The sequence below is a fragment of the Trachurus trachurus genome, assembly GCF_905171665.1.
Source record: "Trachurus trachurus genome assembly, chromosome: 24".
Classification (NCBI taxonomy): domain Eukaryota; kingdom Metazoa; phylum Chordata; class Actinopteri; order Carangiformes; family Carangidae; genus Trachurus; species Trachurus trachurus.
Window position 1 is genome coordinate 27,037,206 of NC_139910.1, and position 15,646 is coordinate 27,052,851.

Consider the following 15,646-nt stretch of genomic DNA (forward strand, 5'->3'; position numbering starts at 1 on the left):
ACAGCAGTGATGAATCAAAACAGCTCCGTCTCTTCCCCCCGTAGGTCCGTGGTGTTGTTTTTTTGTCACTGTGATTCAGTGGACCAGCCGTGCTGATCTGTTATCCTGACTTACTCGCGCTCAGGGCCACTGACAGCAGATAAAGAATAAATTTGGCAACGTTAACACCCTATCTCCTCTGATGGAGACCAGACGCTGGGGCTTATATAAATAAACCCAACCATCGAACTTTTCTCACTCTGGAGCAGACACAGATGTGGAGTCACACGGCACGCACACGTATGCATGCATATACAAACACACAACTCCCACAACTTCTCTGCAGCTTCCAAACACCCACTCTTGCTGTGTAGTACGGTACATACCGCCCTCACTACCAGTTCATTTTCCATCGTTCCGTCACTGGCTCTTCCACTGAAATACATAAGAGGAGTCTTTATATTATTAGGAGCATGACTAAGTAAGTGTGTGTGTGTGTGTGTGTGTGTGTGTGTGTGTGTGTGTGTGTGTGTGTGTGTGTGTGTGTGTGTGTGTGTGTGTGTGTGTGCTGCCACGAAGAAAGGGTGGTGAATTTGTTTATGTGCACCGTAGGGTTGCAAAGGGGCGGCTTAAAAAACATGACGTTTCAACAGATTTATTTGTGAGTAGAACTTTAACAAGTTTTAATTCTTGTATGAACAATCAATTCTTTTACTGAACAACAAAAACACTATGAATGTTGAGTAAAATATTACTCATCCCCCCCACAAGTTCCCTGTTAAGGGGCCAAATTTGGGATTTATTCCCGTTTATTTCCGCTAATTCCCATATATTCCTGTTAATTCCCATGGAAAGTTTCCAACTTTGAAAATTCCCAGAATTTTGCAGCCCTAGTGCACCGTGTATGTGTTCTTATGAGGACATTTACTGTTTAATGGGCAACACCTTCAAAATAACATTTCAGCTCCAAGCCAGTGGCCTTTTCTTCTCCCTCTCTCTCTCTCTCTCTCTCTAACCAGCGTGAAGTTAAGCATTCCAAACAGTAATCCAATAAAATCCCATTAATCCAAATGGCTGCAGAGATGAAAGTCCACTAACTAGACTTGGCATCTTTTCCATAAGTGTAAAACACAATTACAAGCACAGCACAGCACACACAAACAAACACACACACAGCCTCTCCACACATGTTGAAAGGATAGACTGGCAAAAGTCATAGACTTAAACTGTAATGTTTATATTGGGCATGAAGGTGTGTTGTGTAGTGAAGTGGAAAAATAAGCATGTGCGATGTTTTCTGTCTACGTGTGTGTCAGCATGTCTCACTGCCTGTGAGTGTCCTTGTCTGCCTGTGTGGGACACTTGTGGACCCATGGCTCTCTGTATGTGTGTGTGTGTGTGTGTGTGTGTGTGTGTGTGTGTGTGTGTGTGTGTGTGTGTCCTTGGTCTCCATTCAATGGTGTATTCATCAGCTAATCTCCTTGTTTCCTTTACATTATCAGCAACATAGGGAAACATTACACATAAACAGTCCAGTTCCTGCACATATTAGTAATGTTTATAATACACTATGTATTTTCACATATGACGTTCCAGTTTTTCAAGCCTTCAAACCTCGACGTCCTCTAGTGGAGAGGTTATTGCAGGCTCCTGCTGTAAAGCCACTTATTGTTCAGGTCAAGTGATTCTTACGAAATTTTCTAAATATACCAAATGTTTACAGCTTATTTTGGGGTAAGGTTTGGGTAATGAGTATGAGCTGCATCCCCTAGGACCATTAGGAGTGGCTGTGCACCGTGCAGAGGAGGAAAACTTTACCAGACATGAACCATTTTGGTTAGCATTCAACTTTATAGGCTCTTATAAAACCAAAACATGGTGTTATAATTTATATCGAACGTGTTTTCTCACAATGTGTTTTGGTTTCCGCAGTGAAGGGAACAGGTTGGTTTGGCAAAATCCACATCCAGTTAACTCCCTCATCACCAAACTGCTGCTGGAGCTTGGTAAACTCTTTGAAATGTGCAAGACATTCACACTGTTTTTCTCTTTAATGGAAATTTCTAATTGGGAAATATTTTTATTTGAATGTTGCAGGCAGCCAAGAGGAAAAATACATGCATACATAGTTAACATTGCAGAAGAGCTGAAACAAGCTAATCACAGTCACAAACTCCACAAAAACTTCAAATAATAAATTTTCATAAGGGCAATATCAACCTCACATCTGATCTCCTTATCACATCACTACGCACATGAAAACAATGACCTATCATGTGTTTATACAGCATCAAACGCTACATACTGTCAGTGCTTTTTACCATTCCCTGCTGAACCTCCTCTTCCCCACTGATCAGAAGAAGCTCTCCTACCTGCTGTCTTGTCAGTAGCCTACTGTGCCGTCTTGTACGAGTTGTGACCAGCGTGACGTCACGTAAATCAATGGGTCTGCCATTCCCACTGCAAGCCGATCAGAGCCGAGCCGATTTCAACCCGCGTCGATTGCAGAGTCGTTTAATGCGAGCCTTTCCCACTGCCGTCAGAAGCCGATTGTTAGCAGGTTAAAACGGGTTTTGTTTTTCATGGCAATGGCAAACGTTTTTAAAAAATGCTACCTCACACAACCAACACACAGAGAAACATTAGCATTCATTCACAGTTGTGCATGTGTGCACCTGGCAAATGCACTAAATCCATTATTCATTCATTCTCCCCTGAGCAAAATATCAGGCTCTTTAGCTGCTAATGCTCCGCAACATTCACCAGATAGTCGCCACCTTTGTTGTTCTGCCATGTGCTGCTGAGCAGGTAGTGTAGTGAGTTTTCAGACGTTGTTCTCCTTGAGAAGTAAAGCCAGAGCTGCAGGCCAACAATGTGACGATGGTAAAACGCTTAGAATCGCTGTAACATCTATTACTATCAAACAAATATTGATCACAGCATCTTTAAAGTTAACATATTATCACAGACTTTGTTACAGTAGGTAGCTACCCACAAATGCTCAAAGTTCCCCAGTTTATTGTTAATGAACCACAGAATCTAACAAGAATTCTCCTTTGTTTCGGCACAAAAACTGTAAACTATATGGTGAAAACTGTTCATTCAAGGAAGAACACTAGGAACTCCACCTTTGCTATGCAAACAAGTGACAAAAAGAAGTGTGATTATACTTAACAGATTCACAAAGAGCAGGAAACAAGCCTTTATACACTTACATGCATGTTATTTAGCACACAGGCATTGTCCTCCTACAGACAGACACATACAAACAGCACCGTCAAACCTCCATTCTACACATCCTATTTTATTTACAGAGCCATAAAACAGCATGAGAGGAACTCTTGCACCTGCCTCAGCATTTCTTTATTCCTCAGTAAATTTCACATCCTTATAAAACAGCAGACAGACACCTCACAGGCGAGCAGGAAGTCACAGTCTGACATCTCACCCCACACATACCACGTTCATTTTATTCTAAAGCACCCCTGCATGAGCCCTACACAGGAGGATTGTGGGTAAAAGTGGAATACACAGTGACATAAATAGCTAAGAGGGCGGAAGAAAGAATGAAAAAAAGAAGAAAAAAAGGAAGGTTTAATACTTAAACAAAGAAATCACTTTGCGAGGCCTATTGTTGTCAGATCTTTCATTTAGCTTCAAGGGAAGCGCTTTGACAGCAACCTGAATGAGTGGATGAAAAGGGGAGTGTCTCAGTGTTTGAACTGTGACCCCGAGGTCAAGCACCCCTCCAACGTCCTTGTAAAGGTATCCCGCTGCACACACTCCCAAAAGCACACAGACTGTCACGGACGACAACATACACACTCGAGTGCACTCACTCACGCATGATAGATCGCGGCGGCGACAGACAAACACATATAACGACAGACGCGTACATTCCTCCAGTCTGTCGGTTCTCTCTTAAAATGTGGTTTTACTCGCACACGCAGTCACTCGCACAGATTTCCCTTTGGACCTGTTCCAACATCGAGGGACAACGTGACTGTGTAAACTTCTCTCTGACTGTTTAGCCTTGCGGTCACAAAGATATACAGAGAATGTTCACGATACCTCCATTTGCTTTAACATCATTGTTCAGATACGTCCGTGCTCAGAGGTGTGCAGGGGGCTTTCAGGGCCCACTTGAATTTTATCCATTTATGGAGGCGTGCGTGTTTGAAACATAAGCCTCCTCAAAGCCTAGCAATTGCAGTTTCCAAAAATAGTGCAGACTATTTACCCAGGTAAAACTTTATTAGCTGCTCCACAGCACAAGCTCAGTAATTGAGTGTCTTGTCAGGTTGTTCCATTTATTCTCTGACAGAAGATTTATGGTTTCAATTGTGCATGTGTAGTAAGATTGGATGTATCACTGTTCCGTAACTTCACCCTTTCTAAGGCCTTCCCAAATGCTATGCATGCTGGGAACTACGGTAATTAGGTTACAATGGCTGTGACTGGAAAGGATCCCTTTTCCCACATTTAAATTACCATGTGTAAGGAGATTTGTTTACTGGCCCAATTAGCAGAAAGCAGAAAATCACACAGATAAAGTGAATTTGGAGACTTTCCAAAGGTTGGTCAAGAGGAGGACAGTCCTGTTACAGTACCCTGTTTTGGTAACTATGCTGTTACTATAGTAACATGGTCATTACGTTGAGTGCATTGTGGGAAATGCAAACTTCTCCGTAAGTGCCCTGTGGTTGCAGATTAAGATTCAGATGCTTAGACACATTAGCCATGCTAGCAGCATATCAGGCTGAACTGTCATTAAGCCAACATGCTCACTGATGTTTAGCAGGTATAATCAAAGATCCTCTACTATGACAAGATGGCTCATTCCAAGCTGCTCCAATGATATGAAATGGTACACTTCCTATCTCCTAAGTGGGCGTGGTCACCTGTGCCCCCTCCCCTTCTAGTGAACATGTGTGGATTTATAAAAGTAGTCAGGAGAGGAAAGTGAGCTATTTATATTTTCTTATCATAACATGTAATATTTACACAGCTAACAGTCATATTAACGTCACGAAAATTTGTTAGCGTGGGCGTTCGCAAACAATAGTTGACATTAACTTGGAGATCTGAGCCAAATCTCATGAGAGTGTGTTGTTGAGACAGGTCTTGAAAAAAAGTTAATTTTCTCCTGATTGGTCCATCTGCAATTTGCCATTTTTGTGTCAAAATGTTCAGAAGATAAGTGGCTTGTGAAAAATGAGTCCAATATTTACTTCAGTGACTATGGGGTGAAGGAATCGACCATAATCTGTGTTATTTTTTCCCATTGGAGTCAATAGACTCAAGACCTGCTGCTGGTCTCCTAAAGGGGCGGGGTACACAGATACAGGAAACTGGCCCATCATGGGGCATCTTGGTTTCTAACCCGTCTTTGGTATAATGTTACCAACGATCATCACCCCTTTAGCTAAGCATGCTAACATCTACAGTACAGCTTGATGGGAATGTCATCAGTGTTGCACATACTTTGTTATAAACCAAAGAATTGGACAAACAAAAATTTTGACCTGGTCATGGCGTCACAAAGAATTATGGGATCATCAATGTTTGAACCACAAATGGCTGAAAACATCACGTTTCAGCTTCATGGTGGTCCTCAAGGAAAAAAGTCCATCCAGCAGTTGTTCAGTCTGGATATTTTGAGCCAAAACAAGCCACACAGTGGAGCTGAGATTAAATCAGTGCCCTAAAGTACAGATGGACCCAGTCACTCACAGTGTTCATGCTTTTTGGACTGTATTATGGTCAGTTCAGTGACCACTCCACAGCATGTTCTTTTATCTTACAGTAAGAGACTGAATGAATGGATGAAGTATAAAAATCACAAGCTCATAACAGTCATTTGTAGACTTACTACATACAGTAGGCAATACAATCTATGTCTTCAGATAATGTAAGATGCAACTATTTTCCATCTGATGGATATATGAATTGTAATTCAACAACATTAGACTTTGCATGCAAACACAACTCAGAGCAACCACGACAGAAGACAGCACAACCACAGTCCACTTCTTCTGCACTGGAGGCACTGAGGGCTATTACAGTAACGTGCTCTGGAGCAATTATTTAAAAAGAGGCAAAATTACTGACAATTATTCTCTGCGTCCAAACTGACTCTTTTTAATTTTCTTTCAATCCCAGTCCTAGATACTCTGTCACCATTAGAGTATATGAATTGTTGAAGTTTGATCTTGCAAATTTCTTTGGACAACAGAAGACGCACAAACTAACTAAGAGCCATTGTTTCTATACTGTGTGTAGTCAGAGAGAGAATGATCGAGACAAGAACATCTCATGGGTTCATTGTATCTTGGTCTAAATGTGGTAACTGTTATCTGTGCTTCTTTTGTGATTGATTTCTCCACATGATTCTTAAATGTTCGTGCCAAATGGCAACGGCACAGGGAGGCAATTGTTGTTTAATTCAAAAGGACTGAGAGCAAAATAGGGCATTTGCTATTGATATCTGCATTATCCACAGGAATAAGAAATACACTGCAGTGTTGGGTCCAACTTTCATCCTCCTCAATTTCTGCTCAAATCAAGGAGCGTCTATCCAAAAAAACATAACATGATTGTCCTTTGGATGAGCCACAGAAGCCAAATGTATAGTAGCCAACTCACACCGAATGGCCAAAGGTATATGGACACAGACGGTGAGTTCAAACCATATTTGTGTGTTGACTGTCTCATTCTGAAAGCACAGCCATTAATCTGCTGCTGTAAGAAGGCTTTCCACACTATGTTGAAACCCGGCTGCAGGGATTTGCACCATTTACACAGGAGCATTATGGAGGGAGGGCACAGGCCTGAGCCAGGACCATATATCACCTATCACATTCCTGCATGGATAACTTATAGAACTTGGACCCTGTGTATGTTCAATGTTGAAAATGTAAACACACTAGATGACGGCAAATCTAAGTCTGAAGCTGGAAAAAAATTAAAGTGGGCTCTGTAAGGTAAGAAAAATCATATGACAGCAAATACAGATACAGTCTGTTCTATTAAGGTCAGAACAAGGCAGGGATTGGTCAGGGCCCTGCACCATCTTTAAGGTCTTTACATGGTGTGTGTTGTGTTTAATAATAAGAGTCCTTTCTCCTTTCTTAGTTTGATTACTTCTCAATCACCCGATGACATCTTTAACAAGCTTCACATTCCCTCAAGAGGATTTTCTACCATCTGGTGATTTTGTATTTTCCTCATTCTTGCTGCAATAAATGTTATGAGTCAGTGGCTTAAAAGTTCTAGCAGATCTCCATGAAATACCATGATATATACTGTATAATGTCAGGAGTAGTAGTCTGGCAGTGATTTACTGTAGGGCGCTGGGTGGAGCTGGGTTCTGGCAAGTTCCTCCACACCCAAAAACGGGAAAACGGTCTGCACAGACAACGGAGACTTTGTCACACTGAAGCTGGACAGGGCCATAAGAGAAACACACTATTGTCTGAGTTAATAAAAATGATTCAAATGTATGAATACCCACTATACCACTATACTTTCAGCCAAATAGTGTACTTGCATTACTCTGCTCAGTGTCCCAGGATTATAGATTTTCTTGGTACGATTATTGTCAGAGAAATAATCACGGTGTTACGATTATCACAATTATTATGCATCAATAAATTTCACAACACTATGAATGTGTAAAATCAAATATAGTCAAAATGTAATTAGGACCTTATTAATCCCCAGGGGGAAGTGTTTGGAATATCTAAGTCATTAATTGTCATCTATACCAAATGTTTAAATTTATTTACATTTATTTTTTACAATACAAATGACACGCTAACATTTAAAGGGATAGTTCACCCAAAATTGAAATTTCACTCATTATCTACTCACCCTCATGTGGACTAAGTGCTGGGAGAAGTTTCAGAGTCCTCCGTGGCTTCTCTGAGTTACAGGGGGTCTCGGCGTAGCAGTGCATGTCCATATAACGGTTGCAAATGGAAACCAACTGTCTTCGTAACAAAAAGACACACCAAAAAACATCCAAATACCTCCATGCTGCTCGTATGTAATGTCCGTCTTGTATTGAAGCCCCGAAATGCGAAATTGTCCCAAAAAAAATTCAATAAGTCTATATTTCAAGCTTGTTTGTAGCGGAAGCTCCTCGTCCTCTTCCCGGTTCGTCCAAATTTGACGAACCGGGAAGACGAGCTTCAAGAAGCTTCCGCTACAAAACAAGCTTGAAATATAGACTTATTGAATTTTTTTTCGGGACAATTTCGCATTTCGGGGCTTCAATACAAGACAGACATTACATACGAGCAGCATGGAGGTATTTGGATGTTTTTTGGTGTGTCTTTTTGTTACAAAGACAGTTGGTATCCATTTGCAACCGTTATATGGACATGCACTGCTACGCCGAGACCCCCTGTAACTCAGAGAAGCCACGGATAACACTGAAACTTCTCCCAGCCCTTAGTCCACATGAGGATGAGTAGATAATGAGTGAAATTTCAATTTTGGGTGAACTATCCCTTTAAATTCCCAATGTTACTTATAAATGGACCAGTATCTGTGCATCTTCCTTTATTTTGGCACACATCTGCCGATATGGTTCCAACATAATCTATTTTGGAAAGTGACAGTATTCAGGAATCTTTACGATTAATTAATTGTGGCGTTTAATACCGCGGTTAATTGTGAAAACAAGTAATCGTGACATCCCTAGTCCCAGGCCATAAAGTTTGTCAGAAAGCCATTTATTCTTCAGAGCCTTGTCACCATCTGCTCATGTCAACACAACATCTGGTAGAGAGTACAGTACATTTGTCTACATTTATGACCCCTGCAGACAGAGCCCTGATGTAACCAAGTGCAAGGGAAGATAAGTAAGATTGATCAGGCACAGAGATGGTGTCTGCTCCTTGCTTCCCTCCAGTGGTGATCTAATGTTTTGTCATTTGAACTGAACACGAGCCACAACATACCAGCAGCTCACCTGCACCTACAGGGATGCACCAACACAAACAAACACACACACACACACACACACACACACACAGCTCCCTCCTCCTTCCCTCATCTCTGTCTAGAGCAGAGGGGATTCTAACGTTTTGGCAGAGGATGTGTCGGACAGCTCCCGGTCCTCCTGAACACCCCATCACCTCCAACATTAAGACCCCTGCTGGATGTTTTCAGTCCATTCAACAGCCTTTACCACTTATGGAATACTTCACACATCTGTCAAAACAGATCAATTGAGTTCAAACAGATGTCAAAGGGGCAAACCGCACTACACTGGGCCAGCGCATTCTTCTCCCTGTTGCGTCACTCTTGAGTGTGTGTGTGGTTTGTGTGTGTGTGTGTGTGTATGCCACAGGCACAGCCATGCTGACTCCTTCATAGCTTACTGGTTCCAGCAGGAGCGAGGCATTTAAGGACCCAGGCCCTGACAGACTGTCTTTTCTCTTGTTGGGTCACTGCTTCCAGTCTTTTCTCACTCTTTCATCCCCTCTTGTCTCGCTTGCTTAGGTTTTCTCTCTTCTCTTCAGATCGTCTTTCTTTTACTCTCTTCTTTTCTTCTCTCGCCAGTATTCCTCATCTTTTCCCTTCCTTTTTTTTGTCTTATCTAGGTTTAACTTATCTTACCCTCTCTCAACCAGATAGCCTACTTTATCTATTTCCCTCTCTTCTATTCATCTATCCCTCCCTGGACTTCTTATCTCTCACTTCCGCTACATCAATGAAGATTTTTCTTTTCTTCTCTGCGTTTCGCCGCTGTGTCCTCCTCTCTGTATGCCTCACATTCACAGTAGCCAACAGTTCAGCTTCAACATCCACTGACAGAGAGGCCAGCCACCCATGTCTCATCACTCAGACAGCAGCAGCAGCAGCAGCAGCAGCAGCAGACTGTGCTGTGATGTGGAGGCAAACTTAATCGAAGCTCATATTGCAGAGGCTCAACTCCCAGAAGCCTGGTCTGCCTTGCATACACACACACTAAGTACAAACACATGCAGGCAGACACACACACACCATATGAGAGAGCTCTGTCATTCATTCACTCTGACATTCTGTTGTGATTTCTTGTATTCATACATATGCACACACATATTCTTTGAAACTGCCAAAAACAAGCCACACAAACACACACACACATCTGTCCATAGAGGTGAGGGGGTCGTCCACATATGGGCCCCTCAGGGCAAAGCTCAATTACATGCTAATAACACACTATGTGGCTGCAACAGCACAATAAAAACATACATGTGTTGGCTCGATTACAATATTAACAGCTTTATGAGTCAGGCGACCATCACTGATTTATGACAGACTATTAATCAACAGTTGCTAAAATGTAAATGATTTCCTCACAGTCCTATAAATGGAGGAAGGATGGTGATAAATCTGAATCACTCAAGGGGAAATTTCAAGACGAAGTTTATTGGAAAAGGATCTATTTTTATACAGTGTCAGTCTTCTGGAGAGGTGATGTCCAAACAAAGTTCACTGTCCCTGCAGCTCGGTAGCTCGCTCACCTCTGACTGACTGCATGGATGATAAATTCCCCAGTAAAGAGGCTCACACTGTGGGCGCTGCTTCAGATGCTGGGCCCCTCGAAGACCTTACACTTGGGGCCCTGAAACAGTAAATATCTATAATCCTTGTAAACCCTGTCCAACTCTGGACCCCCTGAATCATCACAACCACATAACCCCCCACCACCACCAGCACCATGCAGGGAGGGGCCCCCGCTGAGTAACAGACCTACTCACAAATATGATATTTCCTCTGAAAATACAAAATACAACATGTTTACACCTGCAAGGATGAAGGAAAAAGAAGACCTGACAGAATGGACCAAAGTATGGAGAACAATCCTAAGAAGTGATCTTGTTTATTTGCCAAAGTCTTAAATTAGTTAAGAATCTTATCAAAATACCAAATTTAGCAGTGTATCAAATAATTTGTCTATTTTCATTAGCAAACCTTTGATTTGTTTACTTACCTCTATGATGAATCATTATTAATTACGTCAATCAAATTCTGGTTATATAGGCTATTAGATATTTCCGTAATATAGACTGAGAGAAAAAAAAAAGTCAAGCATCAATCATTTTATATAGGTTACTCTTATATTAGGGTGATCCACTAAGCCATTAACTAGACCCGCAGAAAACCTGGTTCTAAAACAGTGCAGCCTGAAGCAGCCACAGGTTAAGCAGCACGTGTTGTTGGGTGGTGGTCCTGGTCCTACCTGTGTCTGCTGGCCGCTCTCTGGCCGCTCTGAACCGTACTGGACTCCGCGTATCCGAGACCCGAGCAAAGCCGGGTCAACATGACGGCGAGCAGGTAAAATAAAGTCCCCATCATCTAGTCGAGTGTGGCTCAGAGTGGAATAAATGTCACTTAGTCCCAAAAGTTTGTCCCACAGACAGACAGTCTCTCCTCCCCGCGCGGCTGTCCTCAGTGAGGATGGACGTCCATGAGTTCACAGCCCGAGGAGGAAGTCCCGCAAACACCGCAGCGTCCAGTCAAGTGCATTTCAGATCTGCGCCTGGAGAAGCGCTGAGGTCTGACTGCTGCTGCTGCTGCTGCTGCTGCTCCACAGCCGAGGAACAGGAAGAAAGTTTCCTGTCACAGCTCCAAGAGCCGTCAATGCCAGCCCAGGGTCTCTCTCTCTCTCTCTCTCTCTCTCTCTCTCTCTCTCTCTCTCTCTCTCTCTCTCTCTCTCTCTCTCAGTCTGAACATATGGATGGACCCCCCCCTCCCTCTCTCTACCCACAAGAGGTTAAGATCCAACCCACATCAATTCTTTTCACCTGAAACCGTTTCTCTGCCACTGAAAGACATTATTGATCTTGCAAAAGCAATTTATCATTCATGTCGAAAGTATGCCAAAGAAAAAAAAAAGCTCCATAGTAAACTACTTTAAAAATGTTTAACATTAGAATAGAAGGGGGCTGGATTTTATTTTTCTCATCTGATACTGATCCTAACATTATGGTAGAATAGGTTACGGCTGGGCAACGCCTTTCTTTCTATCAGTGTCATTTTTTCTCATATTGGTGGCTCTCAAAATTATTACACTTGTTTTATTGTGTCTACCCAAGTAGAACATATCTATATTCAAACATTCTTGATATACAGTACATGCTTTATTTGTAGGCAGGGCCGGCCCTAGGATTTTGGTGGTCCTAAACAAGTTGCCCCCAAAACTCTCCAAGTACTAGCACAAACCCCAAATCACACACCCTGCTTACTGTACAAGTGAATGGGCAGACACACACACACACACACACACACACACACACACACACACACACACACACACACACACACACACACACACACACACACCCATGTTTATGTGTTAAATGAACTGAATTGAACGCTGGTCAGGACTTTTCTAATCATGTGGCCCCCCACTAGTGGCTGTGGCCCTAAAGAACCACATATACTGTAGCATTTATGCCAGGAACCAGCCCTGTTTATCGGTCTAAGTGTCTCTATACTGCTACATAAATCAGCTTTAACAGCTTTTAACTTTTCAGTCTAGAAGAAACATAATGTTACAGCATCTTCAGTGGCGAAGGCTTCACAAATAGGCTATTAACTTACATGTCTATCTTTTCTTATACCTAGCATATAACCAGCTTGCCTTGGCCTGCATCGTCACAGTCCAACTTCACTGAGCTAAAATGTTCTGTAGCCTAAATAAAATACTCTGACTCAGTAAAGCCATGTCTATGTTGGTTAAAGTGAGCTAACATTAGCCAACATAAGCTACTGGACAGGCCAAACCAAGTGTGTAATAAAGTTAACTGCTTGCTACTGAGTCAACTTTTCATTAAAAAACATGTTGCTTCTTCTTTTAAAACAAAAGTCACTAAGAAAAAAGTTTTTCATATTTGAATGTGGTTTAGATTCAGGGTTTAGCATTTGTTAATAATTAAATAGAGAGAAAACTAAAATCCTGCCAAGCTGACAGGTTTAGCCACAGCTTCATTACATTCAGCACATGGATGAGTGAGTGAGCGTGCAAGTGTCCAGTGATGGCTTGTTAACTTGCCGCCCTCTTCATAATCACAGTCAACCTTAACACAGTCATCCTGTCTGCCATGTTTCCCTTCTGATCAGCGAGGCAGATTTCAGTTGGAGAAGTGGATGACATATAACAGCCCAACTAAAAGGAAAGACACGCAAACTCCACACACACAGCACATAGTAGCAGCTCCGTATCTGTTGGATAAAGGGGTCGTATACTCGAGGTGTGATTAATGCTGTTGTGCTGCCTCAGCCAAGAGGGAGTCTGACTCCATGCCATGATTTACATCACACTTCATTTCCCGTTCTACCTCTTTCCCGTCATTATCTGTATCCAAATTTAGCGAACATGCCAAAAAGTTAAAAATAGCCCTGTGCAATCTCAGCAGTTCTGTCAGAGATACTGTACTGGAATGAATGTTGCTTTCAACTTAATATAATTACAGTTAATTGCGAGCGGATGAGAAACAATATAACAAACCACATTTTGTCAACACAATGAGACAGTCATTTTTGCCGATATGTCGGTTAACATAAATAAGGACTAAACTTTCGCTTTCCTAATGAGCAACTTCTGTGAGAACTTTTGGGGGAGGTTATTTATTTTCCCCAGAGTTCTGTTGTTCTCCAAGTATTATTATTTTTTACTGAATGGAAGCTGTGCATCTCTTCCACTGCTGCTGCCACAGAGGAATGCCCAGCTCTGCAGTCCTCCCATCAGCCCACTAATGAGATCAGCTCTCCCAGCTGCTCTGTCACAGACACTGCGACTCCCTACTGAGAGCGTAGCCAGGCATACTGAGGAGGATGAGCCCATAATGGAAACATACAGCCACCACTTGTACAAGCATGATGCAAAACAGACACCTGGTACCTTCTATCTAACCCCATGCATCATCCATACCAACCAGGCATTAAAGGGACAACGAGGAGTTTTCTCCGTCGGCAGAACGAAAAATTCTGCGACAATAAAAAAGTCTCATATTAATGTGGATGAATCTACGTTACCCACACTTGTTAATGGGCCCATTTTCGATATATAATTTTGTCTCTATCGTTATTTTGTTATTATTAGTGGCAGGGCCGTTGTATAGGGGAGAAGGGTGATGATAATTCTAGGGGCCCAGAGCCCAGTGGGCCCCACAAAAAACCCCAGTAGTCTAATCTTTGTATGACTGAATTATTCTGCATAAGACCCTGACTAATACTCATAGTAATGCTGCATTAGCATCAAAACAAAGTAGGCTAAATAAAAAATGATAATACATACGTAGTCTAAGAAAACAAAGTGGAAAAGTTAGGGGGAGGGGCCCACTTTAGTATTCTTTAAGGGGGCCCAGAATTCCTAGCAACGGCCCTGATTAGTGGTGGCGGAAATGCTGGTCGAGCCGACCAGAGTTTCCTTACTTTTGGTTTCGTGGCGAGTCATGAGAATAACGCCGCCGAATCACCGTTTATGGTCGGAACTACGACGGTATGTGATCGTCTTCCAACCTCTGACTTTAATTCTTGATGAATGAAAACATGAGTCTGTCTTGCGCCGGTCAAAGAATTTCACGGTGCGCGCGGAGGCTCATAAATGTAGTGTGAAAGCGCTTCGCTTTTCCAAAACTCCTCATTGTCCCTTTAAATATATACAATACCTGCAGGAACAGTGTGACACATTAAGCTCTGTGATTTCTCCATTTGTCTTCAGCTGGTAACTCACCATCAGTAAACAGTTCATGTAACTGACAGTTCTGGCAAAAGTATAGAGCATACAAACCTCCTAACGTTTTGGGTCCTTGCAAAACAAAGCATTAACATGCTTGCCAAACAGAAGTTGGAGCCTATAATGGAGATTAAGGAGTGGTGACCTCTGTTTAGTGATTGAAGACTCACTGTACTTTTTTATGGCTCATTAACTGTTGCTGGAGGCTACAACTTGGCTACTCTACCTTTCTAATGATCTGTGGTCAGTGAGAAGTGCTGGCCAGGCAGGAGGGAAGGCAGCGATAAGACGGAGAATGAATGAGAGAGGCCTCACGAAGCATGTGATGCATGACACAAACCAGATATGAGACAAATCAGACTACGGGTGAGCCGAAAGAAGCGGAGAGAGCTTTGAAGGAGGATGGCGTTCCTCCTGTATCAAACGAACAAATTACCATTATCTCTTTGTTAATGATAAATCTTAAAGAAGAGCAACGAATCTGGGCAGATATGCATAGACACGGTCACACCCTGTTCAATTTCAGCCAAATTCTTTCTCGAAATTACTTCCTCCTCTGAAGACTGAGTTTGCCAAGATTGATCTGTAACATTGCCAGTATCCCATGTGGAAATTACTTGGAATTTGCGAAATCATCAGGTTTTAACGGTATCTACGACACATTTCAAATAAACATAAGTTCCTCCAACTTGTATTTCCCAGTCATGTAAGATTCTGGATTAATGTCAATTCCTTTTACATGAAAGAGGAAGATAGATAATGACCATAAAACAAGATTGCTTGCATGGTGGCTGGAGCTCTGATTTGTCAAATGTGTCAGTGTGTTGCACAGCTAATGGGACCACAGCTGCATTTGTCACTCATTCATCTAATGTGCATCTGATGGAACAGAAGTAATTCTACGTATTTTAATCAATATCAGCTGACTAT

General features: G+C 42.2%; 1 protein-coding gene across 1 annotated transcript in view; it reads right to left on the reverse strand.

Moving 5' to 3' along the window:
* emilin1a (elastin microfibril interfacer 1a) overlaps positions 1-11,520 on the reverse strand; it is a 32,532-nt gene extending 21,012 nt beyond the window's left edge. Inside the window, exon 1 of the mRNA XM_084001155.1 lies at positions 11,216-11,520. Coding sequence (XP_083857281.1) covers positions 11,216-11,331 — 116 coding nt within the window. The 5' untranslated portion in view covers positions 11,332-11,520. The remainder of the gene's footprint in view (positions 1-11,215) is intronic.
* Between the last annotated feature and the right edge of the window lie 4,126 nt (positions 11,521-15,646).